This window comes from Scophthalmus maximus, chromosome 3 (assembly GCF_022379125.1).
Source record: "Scophthalmus maximus strain ysfricsl-2021 chromosome 3, ASM2237912v1, whole genome shotgun sequence".
Taxonomy (NCBI): domain Eukaryota; kingdom Metazoa; phylum Chordata; class Actinopteri; order Pleuronectiformes; family Scophthalmidae; genus Scophthalmus; species Scophthalmus maximus.
In genome coordinates this window covers 10,011,864-10,037,460 of record NC_061517.1, presented here as the reverse complement: position 1 = coordinate 10,037,460, position 25,597 = coordinate 10,011,864, and the positions used below count along the sequence as shown (strand labels likewise).

General features: G+C 43.2%; 2 protein-coding genes across 8 annotated transcripts in view; both read right to left on the bottom strand.

Annotated features, from left to right (window-relative positions):
• Positions 1–10,136, bottom strand: part of znf512b (zinc finger protein 512B) — a 30,006-nt gene extending 19,870 nt beyond the window's left edge. For 2 of the 7 annotated variants that reach the window (XM_035646179.2, XM_035646183.2), the window contains exons 1-2: positions 9,008–10,135; positions 6,504–6,641 (exon numbers count right to left, since the gene is read on the bottom strand). In XM_035646179.2, coding sequence (XP_035502072.1) covers positions 6,504–6,639 — 136 coding nt within the window. In that variant the 5' untranslated portion in view covers positions 6,640–6,641; positions 9,008–10,135. Of the gene's footprint in view, positions 1–6,503; positions 6,642–9,007 lie in introns of all 7 variants that reach the window. The other 5 variants (XM_035646181.2, XM_035646180.2, XM_035646186.2 and 2 more) reach the window with 4 other exon arrangements.
• Positions 10,137–13,235: 3,099 nt separating this feature from the next.
• Positions 13,236–25,597, bottom strand: part of samd10b (sterile alpha motif domain containing 10b) — a 45,558-nt gene continuing 33,196 nt past the window's right edge. Inside the window, exons 4-5 of the mRNA XM_035646351.2 lie at positions 22,273–22,413; positions 13,236–14,876 (exon numbers count right to left, since the gene is read on the bottom strand). Coding sequence (XP_035502244.1) covers positions 14,854–14,876; positions 22,273–22,413 — 164 coding nt within the window. The 3' untranslated portion in view covers positions 13,236–14,853. The remainder of the gene's footprint in view (positions 14,877–22,272; positions 22,414–25,597) is intronic.

The following is a 25,597-nucleotide window of genomic DNA, read 5'->3' as shown; positions in this document are numbered from 1 at the left end:
AAAAGACATTTGTACACAAAACACAATGGTATTGTATGGTACTCCCATGCAGCCAATATGACTTTACCAATTAAATTTGAATAAAAAGAAAGCATCATGAAAGTGAAATATTGTTTCCATGCTGGAGAATGATCTGCTGAACCTTGTTAAACAGAAAACGCCTCATAAGGGACGCTGTGAGATTTTTACATGTCAACATCACACCCAGCATTCTGTTGGTCGGGGAATTCCGACGGGTAATTTCTCAAAAATCCAAGAGCAAGAGGAAGAAACCTGAGAGAAGTTTTGCGAGTGCACAGAAGCAGCCGGGGACTCAAAACCGAAGCACAGGTCATTTGTGCAGCAACAGAATATCTGGGTTGTTTTGAGCAGGGGCAAATTTGCACGTGAGCAGGGACTCTGTGAGAGGGAGGGCAGGGTTTTCAGAGAGAGGATCACAAAATCTGAATGTGAAATAAAGAAATAATGCTCTCAAAATTAAAAGACCATTCTCTTGAATAACGATAGGAGAGAAACTGAACGGGGACAACTATTCCTCAATGGAAATGTTCATTAATCTGCAGGTGCTCCAGGGGACTGCAAGTAAATGTGGCTGTATTTCAGGGGCTCATGAGCAAAAATGGAAAACAGCCAACGAATCATTGGGATCAATGTGAAGAAGAAGATGTGCTGCTTGCGTCATCTTTTCATTTGCTACTTCCCACATTTAGTGCTTCTGTGAGCTAGCTAATGACGCAGTGTGTTAAACTTTAGGGCTGCATTTGATCAACGACCGATTTCCAAGTTATGAATTGCCACCAATTTTATACATCTACAGTATTTTGTCACTGGAAACCAATATTGGCACCAGCATACGTTGTGGTCACACTATACTCGTTACTAACATTGTGAATCTCACAGTTGTGAATCTTAAATGTTACTTTGTAGAGGCTTTAACCGATCTATTTGTTGAGGACATAACTGATTCATAGTTCGATTTATTTTTGTCTATTCTACTCTGTGACTCACTGATGAACAGACTTGAATGTGGACATCTTAAGCTGATTTCAAACATGCACTGGAATTCAGACATTGTCCTGAGATGTTCTTGAGGCGCTGTATGTAATGACGCAATTGTCCGCAAATGTTGTTCTGGAAATTTCTGGAACTTTTCTGGCCAGCCCCCTAGTAAAGTTGTCAGAGAGAGCGCATGTGAGAATATAGCAGGAAAATCTCCCAAAATTTCCATGGGCGTGTTGATGACTAAACAAAAACGTTGCTTTCCACAGCAGAATTAATGTCTCGGACAATGTCCCGCTGCGTTCGCCAACTCCAGAATTTCCCCCAAATTTCCCGGAGTTCATGTCTGAAAACAGCTCGAACAACTAGCAATTTGTACTCAGTCTAAGAATGGGTTTTAAACAAAAACTATTTCAATTGCCCTCAGTGGTGTTAACATCTGTATGAGGAATCGTTAGGAGGCCAGGACCCAGCACACGCAAAGTAGCCAGATCAAAGAAAATAGCTCGGGCTCGAGATTACTGCTCCATTATCTGGTGACTCACAGAAGCTCGACAGCCTCTTCAGATCTGCATCGATTTCACAGCTTTCCACATCAGCTGCATGCTTCATATTATTGGAAACCTAATCTATTGCCCGATGCCCATTTGGCCCATGGCCAGTGGTGTGTTTAGTGACATCCAATCACAACAGTTTCTGATGACTGGCCACATTATGTGGCCGGTGAATTCCTGGGAGATGATGCTGACAGGTAAACCGACAGCCGAGCACATAAAACATTTTGAAATATATGACAGTATTTTTTATTTTTTATAAAGATGATGGTGTAATTTATAACCATTGCACTTTGGCATATTGTGCTACACGCACAGTGTGTACATACAGCCACCTATGGAAAAAAAGGCATGTGTTTACGCAACAGCACATACAGTGCTGCTGTATATTTGAGCCAGACAGCCAATGCCTGCTCCAGACTGTTTGCAGTGCCCTCCTTATGGACAGTGACTCACCAACTCAATCTCTCTCCTCTCCCATTCCCCTGTGCTTCTTCTCATCTGCCATCATAAAGCTTGCTAAATAAAAAAAAAAGTGACAAAGATGACAGAGGACTCTCCTCAGAATAAGATGCAGAAATGCAGGCCGCGAAAAAAGCACGGGAGTTAAATTTCGCAACAAACATTATTCGATCTATAGCTCTTTATCGACTTAATCTTTCGTTTTTTTCACCATTTTTGAGAGACTCTTGGCATCTTTAGGTGAGTAGTGCAAAATTTAAGAAATACGAGAGGGAGCAAGAGTGAGGATGGGTAGTGAGGATAATAAATGTGTGTAGGAGTAGGGTGAAGAAGGTTGTGAATAGAACTGAAGGTGGCAGGAAGAGTGAGGTTTGAGTCCCAGTGAATCACTGCCACTGATAAAATCTCCCTAATAACTGAGACGAGAAAAAGATGAAGTGTTTGAGGGAGGATGAAAACGGAAAGGAGCTACGTGTGGAGAAATCGGACCACAATAAAAAGTGGGAGAGTGAGAAGTGTGAGGAAACAAAAGAAAGAGGGGATAAAGCAAGAGATTACCGCTGAGGCAAATATGCAGGGTCAGCACATGGTGACTGTGGGGCTGAAACGAAGGTCAGGGTATAGTGGACATTTGAGAACACACGCACACAGACATGTAAACACAAACAGAACGCACAAACAAACACATTTAACATTCACACAGCCACAAGCCTGTAGACCGATGCAGACTGATCATCCAACCCAGGAAACAACCCCCCCCCCTCCTAAAAGATACAGCATCAACTCTGATGGATCATCAGTGTAGAGCTACCACACACACACACACACACACACACACACACACACACACACACACACACACACACACACACACACACACACACACACACACACACACACACACACACACACACACACACACACACACACACACACACACACACACACACACACACACACACACACACACACACACACACACACACACACCACTCGCCCAGGAGGACACACCACCTGGTGTTGCGTGTGCGTGACATCTACCTCGCCGAAGTGCCGCAGCTTGCATGCGTGTGTCCTCACACCACCTGCTCCTTGCGCTGCTACCATCAGCCCCGTCTTTTTACATGGAGTTTGCCTTGAATAATGGCCATCAATTACAATAATCATCCATCGTTAATGAGCGGTCCGTAAAAGTGAAGAGTTGAAACCACAAGGCACTGGTCACGTGACTCTCGTTTGTTGTCAGAGCAACAGACGGAGAGAGAGAGGGAGGGGTGAGAGCATTCCCAAAAAACTGCTGCCCTACTTTAGACATTGAAACTGAAGTGAACTGTGTCAGTTTTAAGAAATGTTGCTCATATGACGTCAATAAGACAATCGCCTTATCTTTACCCTGCTGGGAACCGAGAGCATTACATGTAAAAAAAAATAGGCGAGGCATTGAAACTTTAACAATAACAGGCCTCAAGGTGTACATTAGGTTGTTTGACAGACAAATGCCTAAGCGTGGGTTCTAATGAAATGTAAATATGAAGTAAAAACAACAGAAACAAATAGAGGACATGACACCCTCAAGGACCACATCAATGCCCGTGTTTCTAAATTCTGGTACCTTCATATTTAAAGCCTTGTGCGTTAATTACAAAAAGTTGATGGAGCACCCTGACGCAGACAAGCTAGCTTATCATTTTTAGATTTAGGAGGTACATTTTGACGAAAATATGGAGTTGATATTTATTTTTTTGGTACATATGTCAAGATGCCATCCAATTTAATTTCTGTGCTCCAGCCAAGTGCTCTGGTGAGATATAGGATTACGGTGTGGCGTGAAGGATTACGGCCACAGAATTCCAGGTGGTGTTTAGTTGAATGATCCTCAATAACAGCCACCAGTTGAGTTTGGCAACATTTATGTTTACCTGACAGACGCTCCTGGTTGGTCAGCACATGACCACTTGTTTGACAATCGTAGATCTAACTGGTAGTGAATAAATGGGTTTTTACTATCCACTGTGTTAAATCTTTTTGAAAGGACGCCATCAGATAGATATTTCAGAATGCTACCCAATCGATCTTTGTTCCCGATAACCTGTGAGTTTGCACCTCCATCACAATGCTGGACTTGGTGATACCATGCTGGTTGTTGAGCTTTGGTACCTTCAGTTAACCTATAGGTTAGACCTCGCTGCCTTTTGCCTGCCAGGTTCAAAGAAGGGAAAATGGCAGTTTTGGAATCAATTGTAACAACATGTAAAGTTTCTTTACAACAAGCCTGGGAGAGGAAGTAAGACCTGACCCAAACTTTCCGGTGGACGTGGGATGAAAAATGAAAAGCAACCAGTCGGAAGAGGGAAGATGATTTGGTTATCTGGTTATTGGAAGAGCTCACTGTGTGAAAAAGGCAAAGACTGAGCATTGGAAACCCTTCACACACACAGGGAACCGTGGATATTAATGCTTTTGTTTCTTCAAACTGAAGCTCACAGCCCCCCTGGGACAGGCGAGCTAGCGCCAGGCTCATTATGATTAGCGCCGTGGCATTTCTCCTCATCATTGGCTACAGAAAGCTCAAGCTACACACTGATGGGAAATACGTTAAGAAGTCCAAATTTGAAAAGATGGCTTGTATCACAAGTATTTTGATGTAGAAAGAACTGGTGTTTTGGAACTTGTATGAACTACAGGAAGACCAATTGCAGTCGACGAATACCTCCTTGCCTCGAAAACATCCAAGTACATCACAACCTACCAGTTTTGTGTGTGTGGCAGTTTGGGCCACAAAATACCTTATTTTTAAAATTGCAATGTTCAATTTTACATGCATTGCTTTGCTTTGGGCCTGAATTATTAGCTACGGTTCTAAGAGAATCTATAAACTATATTCACATAAAACTCAGTTCACTGTCAATGTTATGAACGGAGCCTCTCTAAAGGCCAGGGGAATCCCTGGCAATGTTTCTGATAAGAACAACTTTTCAACAATTTGGCAACTACATCATAGTGGAATGTAGATTCCTATCTTGTGCAATCAAATTGTGCTGGAAGCTGTCCTCAAAAGAGTCCTAACAAAAATAGACTCTTTAGCAGAGACTTTCAGCATCAAAAAGAATAATGATATACTATTTGTATTTGTTTTTTGGTTTAGCTTAATGGGAGTCAAAGATCAGATCAACTGTAGAAAGAGAAAACGAAATAGACATCCAGAGACCGTAGAGTCAAATTACGAGGAAAAAGTCCCGTAAAATCCAGGACCAAGTCATTACCTGTTACAGCACACACACATACACACAGGCAAACGCATGCGCACACACAAGCACGCACACTCCCAAAGCCATAAGTGTGTTTCTCTCAGTTCTAGCCTCCTGTGTCCAAATGATCAGGGCAGTTCCCAGCTTTACACAGATCGATTCATAAGCAATCCTTATTTATTGTCTATAAGTCTATAAAACATGAGAAACACAACTGCCTTCTGCTACAATAAATTCTTAAAGCGCAGAAACAACACCTCAGTCTCTGTATAATGAGTAGCTGGAGATCGTAATCACGAGCTTGTGCTATACTTTCTAACAAGGATAAGATTAGGCAGAGAATCAGGAACATAAAAAAAAAAATTAGCTTTGCATCACTGTCCACAGCAAGCTAACACGCACACGCACCCACATAAACATGCAAATCCAGCCCACAGGGCTGAATATTAACACAGATAGAAAACAAATGAAAGCACCTAGTCTAGTATCGGTGTTCTGTGTGTCTGGGATTTAGAGGATATTTTGTAGCAACCACAAACAACTGGGTCATATTAGAGCAGCCCCATTTTTCCAAGTCTGACTGACTCTATTAACAAAGTCATGATGATCTGCTCGTTATTGGATTGAAACGTAATTCCCTTGTCCGGCTCTCCCTTTCCAAAAAATATTCCATCTCCATCCAGATGGCTCGGGGTTTCACTCAAGTCAGTGCTTGGTTTCCTCACTGTAAGGCAGTCCGAGGAGATTTTCTTTTTTAGTTTCCAGGCCCTTCTGTGGCGAGAGGGGTAGAATTACATTGAGACTGACGAACCGTTGATTCTTGGTAAAATATAACTAATTCAAAAAGAGCAGCAGAGACAGTTTTATGCATGGCACGCTGACCAGATCCTTCAGGATTGACAATGAAGTTCAGAACAGCAAGCCTGAAATTACAAACACTCGAGCCTGAGGGAAGTCCGTGGAATATAGAGACGCGCAATAATAAGGGTTAGGGTTAATGCAAACATCACATACATGTACTACGTTTCAATAAGTTATGTGGTATGCAGACTATAGCTTCTCTTCATGCTGTATCAAGACATGGCATTCATGCTGGAATGGGTCCAGGAGCACGCCTGGCTCACACAAACAAAATTCCTCGCAGTTCCCACATTTCAGAAACAATCTGCGAGGAAAAACTTAAGAAATCTAAAGGCAGACACTGTTTTCATTCGACCAAGTGCAGCGGCTCGTCACTCACTATGTCTGTTGTTGTTGTTTTCGGGGACCGGCGTGGATCTGACGGGCTCCTGGGGATGTCCATGCCTGGGAGTCCGGCCCTTTGCCAGCCCTGATGAGGACAGCTTCCCAAGCCTGGGGCCACTGGGGCTCTCCATGCCTGCAATGGTAGTTGAGGGGGCACAAACACACAGGAAGGAGAGGGAAGGAGAGGGAAGGAGAGAGAGAGAGAGAGAGAGATTGCTGTTGGCACTGCTGGATTTCTTTCTGCCCTCATTAATCCTGTTCCGTTGCTTGTCAAAACATTATTAGCATTGTCCACTGCATCAATACGCTGCGATGATGCCGTCTCCTTGTTCTACGATGCACTTTCTTCATTGCGGCCGTTGGTGCAATTGGACCGAAGGTTATCTGAGTGGAGGCACACGCATCATCTGCAGTGGTAATGAGGGTGTGACCTTCCATGTTTCATTTTAAAATCAATATTCTCACTTACACGCTAACTCCATGCTCTGCCCATTAGACAAAAGGTGAGTCAAAGAGAGCCGGGGGATACACAGCTCCCCTGCTTTATCTCTTTGCTATGAAAACCAGAAATACATTTCTTGATCAGGTCAAAGGGGTCAGCACCAAAGTTATAGTTTTTTTAGCTTTAAGTGGTGGCTAATCCTCATTTATTGATGGGTAGATAGTTCACAAAGCATAGTCCGCCAATCCATAATATATATTCACCGTCCGCAGTAAGCGTAAATATCAGTTTTGGGGCTGTCTGCGCTGAACCCCTCATTCCTCATAAGCAATGGGATGGAGTCTAATGGATTAAGGCTGACAATTGCTAATCATGCTAAGTGGTACTGATTACGACCCGTCACGCATTCTCTTAGCACACGTTCATGTCACTCCCCTAATGAATTGCAGCAGCACACAAAGGGTCACTCGTGTCTGTTTACGTACCACTGCTTTTCACTATACATCGAGTCGTCACAGTGACAACATGCACACAGTGGGCATGGGCAAGCTCACAGCACAGTGCAAGTTGCAGAAGGATTGCACATAATAACACTAATACACAACAACACCTTCCTTCCTTCCTTCCTTTTCCTGTATCGTGTGTCAGTGTGAAGAGAAGCTGCATTTAACTACTTAAAATAAACAGATGTGAGAAAGACGAGGACACCGAAGACCAGTCTGCTGAATAATCACTGGTGAAATGAGTCTTTGCTCAGTTTAACTTCCTTTAAAAACAGCATGCTTTTCATATTTAGTGAGCTCCAATGGGGACCTCTACACATTTTGTCTACACAATACGTTTTGATTTCCTGTTATCAATTGGCCTCTCCTATATTGTTCTTGTAGGATGACACTTTTTAGTCAAAAAAAAACTTACTTAAAAGCTCTATTTAAAGGAAGTCATTTCTGCTTGTTCCTAGATTTATGTATTTTTCAATTATGACTTGTCAAACTGGATAATAAAAAAGTTCTTTGGCATTCATTCGCTGTATGTATCGTTTTTTCAAAGGGTTTAACCTGAGCAGGGCCAAACAACAATTAAACATACAGCTGATAAAAATATGTTATACATCTTTAGGGGTTGGTATCATTTTGTTTTTTTCGATTTACCGCTGCTGGGTTGATACTTTTAAAACTGCACCGGTACCATATGGGTGCCAAACTGATACTTTTTTTCTTAAAAAAAAAAAAGCACAAATCAATGTGACAATAAGAATGGCTTTTTTTTGTGGCTAAGGCAAAGTGGAACTTGAAATCTGACATTAACTGTTAGCAGTTTAAATTATACTTGACTTAAATATACATGTAAAAATAAGTGCAAACCTCTTAACAAGTTCAGATGATAAAATAAAACATAACACAAATATTGTGCATTTCGTCAACTCGTGTTGGGGTGGCTATGCTAGCTAACTGTAGGCTAATGCTACGCGGTTGCCAGAGCCATGCAGAGACTGCGTTGCCGCAAGAGTTGAGTGTAGTGTTTTAGGGCCCACGTGGTCACATTTATGTCGCCTGTAAAGCAGTACACGGAAATCTGTGTCGTGATTGGGTCCCGTAGGTATCCAACCCTAATCCCAGTTGTTATATTATTATTTTTTTTCCAAAAGCATCGGTATCATAAGGACGGTATTCTGTATATACGCATGGTGACGGCAACGGCACATCTGTAATTTGCAAGCCGGTGTTTTCATAAAACATTAATGCTACAAGTCAAACCCCCCCGGACACTAGTAACTACTTCACCATGCATTCTGCTAGACACAACACAACCTGGTGACCCCCGCTCGCATCTCCTCGCACAATCTGCCCACAAGACGCAACCTGGGAAAATAAGTGTTGTAGCTCCGCACGTGGCACGCTGCCACGCTCTCAGTGCGCATGCGCGTGCGCGTGAACCACAACAAGGTTACAGAGTTCACTGTTTGTGTGGTTAAGACAGAAGAAAAACACAGAAGGAGGGGAAAAAAAGAATGAAGAGGGAGAAAGTGGAGCTGTCTCCTGCTCGGCCACACCTACCTGAACTGTCGGACAGTCGCCCAGCACTCGGGGGCCGGGTGGCCCCGGGTCACCCACGTGAGGCAGGGGCGGAGGAGGACGGGAGGAGGAGGGGGGTCAGGAGACAGGCACCTTAGTGGGCGGTTTTCCACCAATGTTTTGTTACATGGCAATCACACCTGCTGTGCGTCAACGACCGGTCAGCGCGACCGGGGGCGGAGAGGAGGAAGTGGACAGTCGTCACCGTCGTCCCGTCAGCCCCCCGACTCTGCGACCGACGACGAGGTGGAAGCTTGTGGGGCGGCGGGGGGGGGGGGGCGAGCAGCGGCAGTGCAGGCAGGAATGAAAAGCAACGCCAATGTGGTCCGCACGTGAGAAGAAGAAGAAGAAGAAGAAGAAGAAAAAAAATCAATCCAGGACACTTTCACCTCATTCCCGGTTCCCAGTCGCCGTGCCCCCCCTCCTCCTCCTCCTCCTCCGCCCCCTCCTCCCGCCGCTCTCCTGCGTTAACGTGTGAACCACGAGGCGCTTCTTCCTCCTCCGGGCTTCTGGTCCGAGCGCTCCGCGAACGTGACGAGCCACCAGCCGGCGGGGGGGCGACGGAGAGAGGGGGGGAGGGAGAGGCGGTGTCCGCGGCTCGTCCGCGAGGGAACCGATATCAGAACACGGGGTGGTTTTATATAGGCACTGAAGCAAAATGGCGACTTTATTACGAAGGAGGAGTATGAAAAAAAAAAAAAAAAAAAAAATAGAAGAAAAAAAAAAAGAAAAAGTCCTCGCGCCGGCCGGAGATGAAATATGTTTAGTGCGGTGATGTCGGCGGCTGCTGCGACACAGTCGGGCGGAGGGAAAGAAGACGATCGGGCGAGAGGAAGAATCGGCTCCTCCTCGGCTCCTCGGCTCCTCACCTCTGGATTATTTCGGGGGGTGTTTTGTTTTTTTGATACGGATATTATCTCGGCGGCCGTGTACAGTATTACAGTAATGTGTGTCGGGTCATGCGCGTCTCCACGCTCCACCTTTTGACAGTTGCGACTGCTGCACACTCCTGAGGCAACTTGCGAACTCTCGCGTTGTTTATTATCGTCGATATCGAGCAGATGGATGTCGTGTATTATTTCCCCCTCCCGTCCTGATAAAGTCCATCTGCAGCGCCGCTCGTCGTGATGCTCCTCCGCTCGGTCCTGACGGGGGGGGGGTCAAGGCTTCAAATTCTTTTTAAATCTGAGTTGCTGCGAAAATGCCCACGCGTCCTGCAGCCTGTCGCAGCTTTACCAGCTCAGACGGGGGGGGGGGGGATTATTATTGTCCAGTCTGTGGTATAGAAGCTATTCTGGTGGTCAGTCCTTAGTGTTGAGCTAAGTCACTAAAAACTCTCCTAATAAAAAAATATACAAAAAATATGGAAAAAATATTCCTATAATATTATATATATATATATATATATATATTTGTGTGTATACACCATGCAATCACAAGATTCAAGGTCAATATTAAAGGGAGGTAAAGGTATAACTCCTATTGGTGTTATGGACAGCCAGGCAACATATGGGTCTACAGTCGATGCACTATTGGATTTTTAATTTCTGTAGCTGAACCCTGGCCAGAGGATATAGTTGTTGGGACCCCTCCCCCCCCCCCCCCCCCCCCCCCCCACACACACACACACATTTAGCTCAGCTGATAATAAATGTTTCTCACATGGAACCTTTTTGTTATCAAAGCACTCAATATGAATAGGTCATGACATTATTGCCACCTCACTCATATCAGTAAAAAATACAACAACAACAATCACAGAGAGGTCTCTCTCCGTCTTTGATTGGTGCCAGTCATCGTGACCTAATATTTCCTATTAGTGGAAATCATCTGAAACCATGATGTAATGTAAAAAAAAAGAAAAAAAAGAAACCAACATCATTTCAACATTGCCAGTGGAGGGCAGGAGAGACTCATTTTTGTACCAGATCTTTACTGCGATGCATCAGCCCACAGTTTTACTGGTGATTAAATAAATGTGATTTTACTTTGAGACGCGGGGAATAACAATGTTTCCCTATAATGAAACATGACACCAAGAGCTGCGCAAATATGATCATTAAAAATATATTTTTGCTATGAATCTGCATAAAATTATAAAAAATTGAAGAAGAAAAAAGTCACAAATAAAGTCACTGATAATCAGTCCATCAAATTGTATGTGGAGGTTTTGCTCTCGTGGATAATCGCTCAAATTAAAACAAAAATGGTTGCACACTCCTTTGCTAGGTCTCAATTTACTATTTAATCAAATATTTCATCCCCCACATAGCTATTTTATGCACCTGAATATATACAGCATATCTATCTATCTATCTGTCTGTCTATATTATCAGACAAAGCACGATACTCAGGGGAACCTGCAAAAAAGTATTCACATTAATAAAAACAAATGAGAACTGAAGTTAATGCCAAAATTGCAGTTCCAACCAAACTCATTTTTACTGTCCAGTCAAGGTTTGAATGCATTCATTTTCCACTAGGGGGCAGTGCTGTTCTTTGACATGCGAGGAGCCTCTCATTAACCATATGGACACAGGCCCCTGCAGCATCTTTGTCACTTTCAGATGTGTGGTTGTTCTCCATGGCAACAAACTGTGTGTTGGTACAAACACATCATCAGACTTGAGGGGACACTCAGCTGGTTCATGTCACTCTGAGCCTGAGGGGTGTTTTTTCCCTCAACTGGCCGACAGCTGCTGATTCAAATACCGCACAGTGTGTCCAACTGATGAAGTGAAATCTGCATTCTGAGTTTTCTTTAGTGGAACGCTGATGAGCAGCTCACGCAGGGGGCTCGTCTGACCCGCGATTAATCATTTTACCGTGGCAGTGATTTATGTTCCCACACTCCTTCTCTGCTGAGTGAGCAAAAGGCCACTTAATGGTTTTTAAAACTGGCCAGGTGGAGTGGTCTGCGCCCCGAACGGCTCGTGAAGAGTCCATCCAGCAGCTGATTGTGTTATTTATCTCTTGACCTTTTCAGCGAAAGTTGAGTAAGCACATATGCACTTTTATCAAACCGATGCCCTTTGTAGTGGTATACTGAATATTCACTCTTGGGCGCGGGCCAGAAAAATTACAGTCTTCAGCGGTTTATGCAACGGAGCAGCTCCACTGAAGCAGCTGCTGGAGGGCTTCTCAACAGTAGTTGATGAGAGAGCGTTTCTTAGTCGTGTTTCAGTGCTGTCCGAGGACTGATATCCAGATGATCAAAGCCACAGGCAGATAACAATAAACAAGCTGGACGGAGATACTCGGCGTTTGGGTGTTTCGGAGAGTAATGACGAAAGGCAAGCTTTCAAAAAGACATTGTGCATTTCCAAGCGTCACAGGGAGAAAGAGCACACACTTAAACAGGAAACAGTACCCAATTAACTGCACCATCCTTCAAGCCATCTGCTCCACCGATTCAGGACGGAGAGGGCCACTGTTCACTGAATGTGCTTATCATACACGTGCCTTGTTATTAACAGGTGGGATGCTTCGTGTCTCCCAATAAATTGGACCACAATGTGTGTGTGTGTGTGTGTGGGTGTGTATGTGTGTGAGCAAGAGACTGACAGTGTGTGTGTCTCTAGGCAGGCAGCACTGTTTTGCATTCATTCAGTTGAGAGACGTGACTCATGGCCATGACTCAAAGGTCAGAGTACAGGTGCAAGGTTGAGACATACTCACAGTCAAGGAACATGTACATAAATGTTTTGAAAACTATTAAAAATTATGACAGATGCATAAATGGATGAATTAAAAGAAGGAAGGACGGACGAAGTGGGAGTTTGAATGGGAGAAAGGAGAAGAAGAAAGAAGCAGGGAACGAAAGAGGTGGTAAATTTGGTTTTGTCTTCTTTAGTTTCAAGGACATGATTTCTGTCATACATTTGGAAACATGTTGTTGTAAACAACTTGAAATGCCTGTGCAGGAATTATTTTCTACAATATCCTCGCACAAGATATATGAGGGTTGACTTTTAGAGTTTGGATACCTGCTTAAGTTGAGCAGAGATTTCGAGAGGACTTGATTCTGTTGTCTTTATAAATAGTATTCTAATTTCATTCTCTTTTTTAAATGTATTCTTATTTCTTGTTGTTTGCTTTCATATTACTATTTTATCAGATGTGGCCATTTGTTTCAGTGGGCTGACTTGACTTTATATTTCAAAACCCACGATCAAAACACTAAAATATATTAAGACATCAGGACAGGTGCTTCATCTCAATTAGTTTATTCTAAAAAGACAGCTTTCATGTTCCATACCATATGTCTTCATATCTGTAAAGCAAATAAATATTCCTTCCTTTTTTTGCATTTCAAACAGTTCATCGATCGTCTGACAAATTAAACCAAAAGTGTCTATATACAGTACATCAGAGAATTAACCTTTTAACAGTCAGTTACTCACGTTACCCAACGATTCCTCGTCAAAAGACGGAGAGGAGGACGTTGGACAGGGAAGGGTTGGAAGTTTAATTTATGTATGTAGGCATTTATGTATTTATGTGACTTCATAGATAGCTGTCTGCTGCTGTCTAGAGTGACATCAAAGGTGCTCAATTCGCTCGCGCTGGGAATCTTGCATGTGGGTGGCTGTCATGGTGTCTTGATTTCTGACCATTTGTAATCACAGTGTCACATTAGGGAAGGAAACCGGGCGGAATTCAACAGAGGCTCGTCCCTTCTCTCCATATGTGTGTGTGACAGGTGACATACAGAATCCAGCAGAGCACACAGAAAGGACAGAAGCTTTGAGGTTGACAAATGCTACCACTGTAACAGGAACGAATGTACAGTATATTTCCCTCAGCAGACGCTAACACTCTGCATCCCAACTCTGTATAAAAAGGTTTCCTTGATATTAATACCAGACAGTGCTTTTCCTTTTAGGATTTAAATTATTGCCTTGTCAAGCATCGGTAGTCCGTGACTATCACATTAGGACTTTGTGCCCTCTGGATCAATTTCATTAATAAAAGACTACGGTACGGTTACAATATACACAGATTAAATTGCATGTTATTCTACAACGCTCATACTCACGGACATACTGCAGATCAGTCACAATACAAAAATTCATTGTGGGAATGACATTCAGCTTCAAGCGTTATTGTTGAATCCTCAAGACCTACAATTCCAAAACTAAAGTCCTGAGGAGAAGAGGGAGCTGTGAGCTGTTGCTGAGGAATTCATCATACTGGCATCAAATCAAATCTGTTTGAGACCAGCTCTGATTCCTGCCGAACAGGCTCTGTGGTGTGGCTTGAGAGGGAGATGGAGATCGACTCTAGTGGCCAAATAGTGGCGCTGCGTGTGTCTGCAGGTGTTTCCACCATCATTTCAAGCAATCGTCTACATGTGTCAGCTTCACTGGGGCCAGAGATTTTGGGTGACATGAACCCCAAACAAAAAATAAGTCTGGAAGAGAAAGGGGGCGGGGGGGGGGGAGAAACGGCGAATCTTGCTTGTGAACACGTGAAGTCTGTCCAGTCTGACTGAGGCAGGAAGATTTGCCGTGATCAGGCAGATACCAGTGACAGGCCTGCATCACCACTAGGGTTGTGAATCTTACATATTATCACTATGTTACAGTGGGTGCCCCAGCCTGGAGCGGGGGCTTTGTCTCCGTGTCAGCGTCTGTAAACCAGATTGGCTGTGTTGAATGAAAAATCCTCCAGACGGGTTGGCGTGTCGTCTGTGAGGCTAGTCTTCTCCCCTTTCACTCATTGATTCTCCGCTCGCATATCTGAAGGCAGCAGCTCTTCCGCGGCTCCTAGAGACGTATTGTGACATGGGATGAGGGAGAGGGCTGCCAAGTGGATCCAGGGATGAGCTAAGAGAAGTTTCCAAAGGAGGCTGCAGAGAGGGGAGAGAGAGGGGCGGGGGGGGACATAATTAAGATTCACATGGATAGAAAGAGGAGTTTAAAGTGCAGCAAAAGTTTGTTCTCACATCATGTCCCTTTGTAACCCATGGTTAAAAATGTAGTACAATCCTCTATATTGGTCTATTTCTGATAATGCATCCTGAAGTTGTTAGTCTTATGCCACAACACACACACACACACACACACACACACACACACACACACACACACACACTAGTCTCATCAGATCCTTTGCAAAGCTCAAGTATTGGGCTCAAAGTCCCGTTGAATCTGTATGACTCACCTTACTCCCCCCCAGACTCTACTGAAATACCAAGTGACCATTGTGGCCGACCTCTCACCGTGTAACACACTGTACTCAATCACAGAGCAACAACCTGTAACAACCAATACTTCCGGGTGGAACGCCAGCTGAATGAATATGTTTGGAGAATAATGGCAGCGCGTGAAAATTACTGCTCGATGAAGAGTAGACAAAAATAATGACTTACGAGCTCGGATTGATAAGTGAAGGAGAGGAAGATGAGAACATATATATATATATATATATATATATATATATATATATATATATATATATATATATAAATATATCATTATATATATTTATACCAATTATTATATATATTTATACCAATTAATGAATATACCATATATCAAAATTCTGACATTAAGCAAATCAACATGTAATGACAGGTCTTTTCTCTCTCTCTCTATTTCATTATCTCACCCTCGCTCTCTTGAAACGACAGATGTGACCAGATGGTTTCCCTGACAACTAGCCATCTTGAAAATGACACCCGAGTGTCAGCGGGAAAGCAGACTTTCCTCTCTCAGACTGGTGGCATTTCAGCTCTAAGCACCTCGTCTCCGGACAGCCAAGGAAGATAGGGCCACCTGTCTCTAGCCACAGAGAGAGACAGAAGGACGGAGAGGCATCGCCATGACTAGAGGCTTGTACAGACACGGAGGGGAACCAACCCCCTGATAGAAATCATTTTTAAATGAGCTCCCCGTGGAGTCGTCAGCGCATTTAGGTGCTGCGGGGGAGGAGGAGGAGGAGGAGAGGCGGACGGGAAGTAGGCTCAAGTTGAAAAGCAAACAGGCAAAGTTTGTGTCGAGAGAGATGACCTGTCCCTCCCTTTGCTCTGTCCGTCAACATGCTCAGTCTCATTCATATTCCAACTCGGAGCTACAGTTCAGCTGGCAGGCATCGCATGGAGTCCAGAGTAGAGCCTTTCAAGGATGGGCGACAGCACAAGAGAGTTTCAGTGCCGCTTACCGAGCTCACCGAGACAGTGTTCCAGGGCAGCCAGAGTGTCGCTGACTAAAGGGCTGTTGGGAGAAGTTCGATTTCAGGGTTTGGTTTCAGAAAATATAACGGTTAACCATATGTTTAACTTTCTGGCAGAAAGTATTGTCTGCAACCCCTGAGTCTGAACCCGGGCAGATGGCTACACGTTCACCCAACTTTGGTAAAAAAAAAATGTGGCTGTGTCGAGAAGGAAAGAGGCGCTGACCGTTTATTATAAAGATACACCAACAAACAGAAGCTGAGAAGAAGAGGAGCACAGATCTTCCACCGGGCTCTCGTCTGAATTCTCCCTCCCCAATCTTTGCAGATGTTACAACAAGCACTACAGCCCCGAGAGAGCTACGGCCCCCGGCTGTATCCTACCTGTCGCCGACTGACTGGTACAACCCAGCCTGCTGAAAATACATGAAAAACTGAAAGTGAAGTGTCTAAAAAAACCCACAAGATTTATACACAGCACCTTTCCCAAACATGAAAGGGTTATGTGCAAGAGGCACAGGTCTGTTAAATAATACTGCAATGCAAAGTAGGGAAGGCTGAAGTAGTGAAGTGGATGGGCCTACAGTATACGTATACTGACTCCACAGAATTCAAATGTTCTCTTCTTTTTTTTTAGGTCCCTGACCTGAAACTCAGCCTCAAGTTTAAATATCCAACACTCACACCCAGAAGACTAGAAAAGTCTAGAAACTATGGTAAATTACAGTTCATTCAAATATTTGTCAAATCTTAAACCACTCCGAGTATTCAGCCAAAATATATGACAAGTTGGATCCAAATTGAGAGAACACACACAGTGTAGAGGACAGCAAGGTGGATTATGCTGCAGGTGCATAGTGTTTAATACTTTCTGTTCCACCATGAAACTAAGAGTAACTGTTGGAACCCATTGCATCTGACACGAAATGAGCCTCTCCACGGTCGCTGCTCAGTGAAGCATGAACAGGAGGATAAGATTTGGACTTGTGTGGAGCATGACTAACTTTTTTCTTGATCAAATTTTTTTTTCCCCCAAACTCTACTCTTTGCTCTGTATTTTATACATCAAAAAACCCCCCACAGAAATATGATATCAAATTTGTGAAAGCCACATTATTCTACAGCAGCGGTATCATTTCATTTAGTGTCAGGAACAGACAACATGGGATTCAGAGCGTGCACTCATTTCTTAAAACTGTGTTCTTGTGCTATATCATTCCGCTGCTCTGCCGTCTCCAGCAACAACAAAAAAAATCTGATGTGCATTTTCCCAAACCCAGAGGCATCAGATGCTGTGTTGTATAAAATCAGGAAATTCCTGATTCTATTCATGTATTCTGTCACAGTAGTGAGGAAGTGAAGAGGCCAGTGTGATGAGCCGAGCCGACAGCATTGCCTAGAAAACTGTGGACGTCACCAAAACTAACTTTAACACAAAATCAATTTTTATTGTTAAATTCCTATCCTGAAATTATTCAACTCACTGCTGTCAATAACAACTGGAATAACATTAAATTAAATCCAAAAGAAGCTGGAAACACAACACTGACACACTAGCACATCTTAAATTGGTGTGATGAAGCACCACAGAAATATGTTGATGGAAATTCAATGTTCCCTCTCTTGTCCTCGCTCCGGTTTGTGCTCCATCAACTCTTAACAGTCTTAAGCAACTAAATGCAGTATTCATATGATACAATGTGCAAATAAAAACTGTGATTATAGCAACTTTAAAACATTGGTGTCCTCTTTAAATAAGCATATTTTCAATCTCTCTCAGTCTCTTTCAGTCATAGACACCACCCCCCCCCACCCCCCCCCCCCCCCCCCCCCCCCCCCCCCCCCCCATTATTGTGTGGACTGGACAACAACATTTTCAACAATAATTTGCAAAAGAAGAAGTGTGGTTCCAAGCTGACTGGGAATTGTTATGATGGGGCTTTGAGCGAGAGAGCCTGCCACAGACTGATTAGCACCGTGCAGACGGTACAGCAAGGGAATAAAAGTGCTTCAAGACGAAGCTTTCATTCTCTAACCGTGTCCCTTCGTTAACCTGTTCTCGAGTCTCATTTCTTTGTCTCTGTGATCTTTTGCGAAGTCTTTCATCAAAATGTTTCGGCATTGTTGAAATGTCGCAGCTGTTTCATTCTTGTGAGCGTGATATATCAAGAATGCCTGGATTTTGGCTCAAAGATGAACTCATGGTGGCACCACGAAACATGATTTTTTTTTTGCAATAATTCGATACAACTCTACGTAAAATGATGTTACTATGACATTTTATCATGAAAAGGTCAAAGGACAACTTTACAGTGGCATCCCAATGTTCTGCGAAAACACTTTCCAGGCCATTATTCAATGCCGTAACGCAGGAGCGGAGGAGGAGATGTGACCATATTTCCTGTTGGCGGAGGGGATAACTCTAGTTTTGTATCTGTGAAACATCTCCCCTCCAGTCCCAGTTCTCGCGCCTCATTTTTATTACGTGTCCTTCTCTCCACTCTGTCTTTCTCCTTTTAATTCTCTGACCAGACCCTGTATTTTATGTTATCTCTCCAAAGGAGATGGAGACGGAGAGAGAACGTATTACGTGCAAAGGTTTAGGAGATCTCTACGGAGAGCATTTTACCATGCTGATGTGAATCATGTGAGAGCCTATGTTAAGGGGTGTGTGTTCAACTCTAATATCATGGCTCAGAGACAATCTTACATCAGTTTCAAGCCCATTGGTATTTTTTTCGTCCTCTTTTCAAAAGTGACTGTGGGATCAATATTGACTTTTTGGTAAATCCATTGGAGATGGATCAGACAGGCGTTGTGACACGAGGCTCCGCTAAATCACACCAGATTTGTAAATGTTTCGGGATAATTGTTCAGTAGCTGCAAGTGTGTGTGGAGGACAAGTCTGGCTCTTTCCCCCTTTTTCCACGTCACCGTCCCTCAAACCCGGAACAACGTCTTTCATTTTTCTCTCTCTTCCAAGGTACAAAGAGTACAAGAGTCTACAGGCATGCAGTGGCTGTCTGCGGCTGCACTCAGGCACAGCGGTGCTTTGCAAAGCATGAACACAAGCATTGTCATGTGCATTAAGACAATGTTAACATGAGGATGCTCTGCATGTATACCACTTTAGTTTAGTGTTTGCATACCCACAGCTTACACAAATAACAACTACCGTGTGACAAAACCATGCGATAATTGTTGAGATATTTCACTCCAACCACGGAGCTTGACCTCTTTGTGGTGCTGCAGGGAATTGAAGGGGATCGCCAAAGTAAGCTTCATGCTTTCTTCGCCGTGAATATTTGTTTTAACAGCTGTTGACATATTTCTCTGAAGTACAAAAATGTCAGGGGAGTCTACTGACTCTGGTGATCATGAATGGCTGTAGAAGTTCTGCAACGAACGGTTATTTTCATTGTCGATTAATCTCTCGAATATTTTCTCGATCATAAAATGGTGAAAAATGTCGATCGTGTTGATGTTCAATATAAACACACTTACACAATTTTGCCAAATACATAAATTAATTAGTTACATTAATGGGGTTTCCTCCTAAATGTATTTGCCGTTGCAGTTAGAGCTGTGACAGGATTGTCATTGTATGCTGAATTGCCTTTTTCCAAAGTTCCAGTCCGCATGTAGACCCGCTTCACCTCTGTGGCGATCTCCCACCTCATCACCACCTCTCATTGCATATTCAGCACTGACATCATCACCCCTCCAGACACCCGGAGGTTCGAACCTCCGTCACCCCGGAATACCCTCGAACCCGGTGAACCCCAGGTGTTTTATTAGGCCAGCAAATGTGCCCGCCCCTTGCAGCCTGTAGAGTCAGAGTCTGCTGAACTGGCAAATGACATTTGCATTGCTCGATCATTAGAGGTGTCAAACAGGAATTTAATTATTTCTCTTCACCAGTCAATTGCATTCCCCCTCTCCATTTAATACGGTTTAATTCACTGCAGCATGCTCGGCGGCCGTGAATGTCATCAGAAACTTTTTAAACATTAAAAAGGAAATGAGTTAAAATGATGACAACTAGCACACACACAGAATAAAGTGAGTTTGGGGGTCCTGGTGCTCCACTGGTACGGGGCACGTGTCAAGTAATAGTTTGATTCTGGCCACGGAGCTTTTAATCACACAAAAATTCCATAAATGTTTTATAAAGTGACATTTTTTTTCTCCACATTTACACGTCAGTTAATGAGCCGGTTGATTTGTGGTGCCTGTGACATTAGTGTGTTTCGATTTGAATGCAATGACACACAGAATACAGAACACTGACACCTAGAATTTGAATTAAGTAATGTTTTTTGCCCACTTTTATTTTGACTGGATAGCAGCCCAGTTGAGTCTGGTATTCTCATGTGACTTCTCCTCTTGCCCTTTTCATTTTAGTTGGAAAATCAAATGGTTCACGTGGAACCATGCTTTCCCCAAACAATTTTGTGTGCGCTTTTGCTTTTCTATGCCTTCAGATGATTTGGTAACATTTTCTTTTTTAGTCTGTGCAGAATGACCCGTTTCTGTCGCTGTCTTTCAGTCTCCCTCTATCATGCAGGCACTTTTCATTTTGTGGAGCTCTCACAGAATCTGTGGCTCCGCACTGTAGACATTTGACATCGTGTCGACAAGAACACTTCCAGGTGCCAAAGGTTGAAATGGACATCAAAACCAGTTATTTATTTGTCAAGCACTTACCTCAAACCAGACTGTTGCAGAGTAGAAATAGGCAGAAAAATACTCATCGATTACATCAGCAGCTTGAACGGTTGTAGTTAGTTTGAGCTTGTCAAATTGCCACAATGACTTGATTTTCCTGTTTGGATAGATCTCACATAATGGTCAGTTGATGGCAAAAACAACTTTTGTCTGAATTCTATTTTGGGCCAAGAGATTTTGGACCATATAAAGCAAAATGCTTGTGCAGTTGTTTTTTTGTAGTTGTTTTTTTTGCAATAATTGCCCTGCTCTTCAGGGTGCTCTGTGAAAAAGAGGAACACGGTAAAACATCCAGTTTTTGTTTTTTTTTGCCTCTTGTTTGAGAAGTGAATTACTCGGGAGGACATTGGAAACACCTAAAGCAACACGCAAGCTGCTCCTCCACTTAAATGCGGCAGATCTCCTCTCATTCTGGGAATGAGCGCTGCCAGGCAGCTGCTGCTGAATATAGCTGAATATGGGTCACGATCTTGAATTGTGGTGCCCAATGGAAAACCTGAGTGAAATAGCTGGAAGGTGCTCAGAATAAAAAAAATTTAAAAAATCATGAAAAAAGGGTCAAAACTCAAGCACTCCTCGTCTATCGAAACGTTAAATGTGGTGTTGTAAAATACCGTTGAAGAGTTTTAAAAAAATATACATATTTGAAATGCTTGAATTTCCGATGATTTTTCTTTCAATCAACAGGCACCTTTTTTATCCAGGTTGCCTCAGGGCACATTTGGTTGCAAAACTGGAAGTTTCATGGCGACATTTGAAATCCACTTCCATACAGAGAAGCAACAACATGTGGACTTTCACACTTTTGACTAGAAGCCATCAAGGAACACAGAGAAAACATCTGCCCACAACAGTCACCAAAACAGGCTTGTGAGAAGCGCGCCTACATCAACTGTTGAATCCAGGTCAACAGAGGTTTACTGGGCCAGTTTATTGGCGACTGAATAACAGAAATGTTTACCGAAGCCATCGCTCAGAGGCAGGGCAGCAAATCAACGGGTCGCCATCAATAAAACCTCACACAGCCTGGCACAAACAACTGCACTTGGATCTCCAACTGCATGTACATCGCAGCAGGCATGCATGGCCTCAGACTGTGTTCTTCCAATTTAGTCAAACTCAACTGATCTCCCTTTGCTTTGGAGTGTGTTTATCTTCCCCTCTTTCACATGAACACAGAAAAAGACAATTTGCACGCACGCACGCACACACACACACACACACGCACACACACGCACACACACGCACACACGCACACACACACACACACACACACGCACACACACACGCACACACACGCACACACACGTACACGCACACACACGTACAGTCTTGTTACTTACTTCTGCTGAGGAGCTGCAGGTTGCGCACCTCTTCTCTGACCTGCAGCTGTAAGACTTGTTGGAGGACCTCCTGCCTCAGCGTCTCCTGGACGATTCCCATCCTCTCTAGCTTCTCCCCGTTCAAGCGCAGCAGTGCCCGTCCTGCCGAGAGGAGGTGTTGGTTGGTCACAAATTCGCGCCAGTACTTTAGAGAAATTGCCCCGTTTGCATTGATATGTCTCTAAGGAGTCAAGTGAGGCCTTGCGGATATGTCACATCTAATTTGACACATGACTTAAGCTTCTTCATCAAATTTTCTATCAAAAATGAATTTACGGGCCACCTATCAATCACTGGATCATACATATCATGACTATAAGACAATTCTGAGGTCATATAACACATTTGGCCTTAAAAGTTCAAAGGTCATGGTCACAGCACCAAGTTTTGAGAAAGTATTTTGAAAATATTTAGAACCATTTTGGATTTTCATTCAATAGCCCTGTGGGTTCATAGAATCAAATCTGTAGCTAACTTGATGATGACATCCTTGCCTTACTATTATACAATAATATTACAATACAAACACTTATATCTCCTTACAACTTTATTATAGCATGCAAAGCATACATTTTTCACATGCCCCTTATAAATGTATCACATGTAATGCAAATGATTACAAATAAAGACATGGTCGTGCAGATAGAACCATACTTCCTGGACACCGCATTAAAATAACACATAATCAACAGATATCTCCTTAAAATACTACTTCTGTGTGTCAGGGATACGCACACACTTTCTCCCAAAATGTGTCCAGCTTTCAAACACAGCCCCGCTCATCGAGGTGTTTCATATTCTTCTTATGTTCACACAGTTTTCTCTCACAGGGAAAGGAGACTTTTAATCTCCGTTTAGTTTGAATGTGACGGCCTACATATTGCAATGCACTGAGAATGAGTGTCTCCAACTTTATATTTGCCATTTTCTGTAGCGAGGCGTTGTTTTCATTATGTTCTAAATTGTAGATCATCTAATTTACATCTCAGAGTGCAAGGTGTTTATATTGTATATATGTAGGCACTGCAGCCTGGCAGCAACAGGGGTGGCATGGGGAGGATTACTCAGGCAGTTTTCTTTTCTTCTTGAGGCCGACTTTTACTACAGAGTTTGGCAGTTAACCCTGGGGAGACACACATTTAACATACCATTACCCACAGTAAACAGCTTTTACAACCAAGCTGCACTCACATAAACACAAAGGAAATATGAAAATCTTAAGACACACACACACACACACACACACACACACTTTAGATAGGGGAGCTATGTCCTTCACTGGAGCCGACAGAAGACGTATCCATCATACCTGCAGCAGCTCCGTAAGACGTCCAAATCATAATTAGACTCATTACTCATGCGGCTCACTTTCTGTATCGTTCCATTCATCCTCATTCCCTTCCCTTGGACATTAGTATATCCTCTGTCTGTCGGCCCTTCTCTTTATTTCTCTATCTGTGCATAACGAATGTACTGCGGAGAAAAAATGCCCCCCGAGTTATCTATATGTTTTCATTTGCAATATGTGCCTCATACACATAGCAAGAACCACTATGTCTCTCGCTCACACAAACTCACTCAGCGAGCCATGTTTGTCCCTTTATATATCCACAGCAGCTTATAAGTATGTCTGTGAAAAGAGCACACAAAGAGAGCAAGAGAAGAGACGACATCAGAGAAAAGAACAGAACAAAAAGAAGAGAAGAGGACCAGAGAGAGGTAGGCGAAGGGAGAACTGGAGTTCCTTTGTCCTTTGTCTCTTTTCTGAGCCCATGAAATATACATATCCTTAATAGAGAGCTGGTAGTCATATTTTATAAAACAGGCTTTGAGGGTGGAGAACAGACTTGTGGGTGCAATAGCGTGAAAGACTCAGGCAGGTCCCTTGCGACCCTCAGTGGACCCAGGCCTGGGCTAAAGTGCTCTGAATGCATGTGCACAGAAAAACGTAATGCAAATGACTTGCTACAATTATAATATCACAGTACGCCCCCCCCAAAAAGTACGTAAATAAAGGTAATTAGTTCCACATTCCTCGTTTGGTATATTCCATCAGTTTATGTGTCTCCTTGAAAGTCTTCCCATGTTCAAACGTGTGTGTGTTGACTCATCTGCGTGACCAATGCACTCTGTCAAATCGAAGCTCCCAAAGCTCTGTCTAGTCCAATCACTTCTTTCATTCTCTTATTTTGTGCAACTGTAAACCGTGCACAGGGCCACGTGAACCCTCTGGAGGTAAAATACATTTGATTAAAGCATTGGACATTTGGAAAATTCCGTATTGAATCCAATCTCTTAGAGAGGCACCGAAGTAGGAGTTACATTTCGATTATCATGCCAGCGCTACAGTCGTACTTTGACCCATTTCTTCTATCTTCAGGGACGAGGGAACTTATTGTTGAACAAAGCCTTGTTAAAGTTGGGAGATTGATGCTTTGTAGGCAGCAGTCGGCCTGGACATTATATCAGCAATAATTAGTTTTTTTTTTCTTACATCTCATGTCTTTGAGATATGATACATAGCTTTCATAATGGTTTAATGGATATGTGTGTATGTGTGTCAATGTGTGCGTGTGAGTCAAACTATTTACTTCTCTTCAGAGTCCAGGTGCCCTCAGTTTCGAGCACATGGAGTGGAACACTATATTGTGTGTGAGCACGACTACCTACGGGATACAACAAACAATAGTTTTTCATTCATCCTATGCACAGTTACAGTTACAGTTTGCCAACAGCAGATCCAGCAAGTCCTGGAAAAAACACCGCCTTCGGTCTATCTCTCTCTCTGAGGGTGTGTGTGTGTGTGTGTGCAGAAATGAGACAAAGCAGATGAATGGAGCTCAAATCAATTCCCTTCAGACAGTCTTAACACAGGTCCTAATAATTGCCTGCAGATAGGGAAAGTAGTGCTGTCAAAAGGAGAGAAGAAAAAAAACAGACACAAAAACAAAAGCTGCTTCAACAGAGATTGCTTCTCTCAATTTGGCTTGAAAATAAACTGCTTATTAACAACGTCTGCGGGCACATGGAAAGCAGTTCTGCCTCGGCTGGGACAATCACGACTCTTAAAAACAGTGTGAAAAAGCAATCCAAGACGGAGTGAGCTAAAGACTTCCTCATAAAAGAACAACCTTTAGATTAAACCAATGAAAGCAGACTAGTTCAGTCCGTGCTTTCCCTGCAGGCCAACATTATGTATTACCTCTCTGTCAGCTTATATATACAGTCGCATTAGGTTAAGTGTGTAGCCCCCTAGCTACTTTTACCATTTGACTCACTCAGTTTA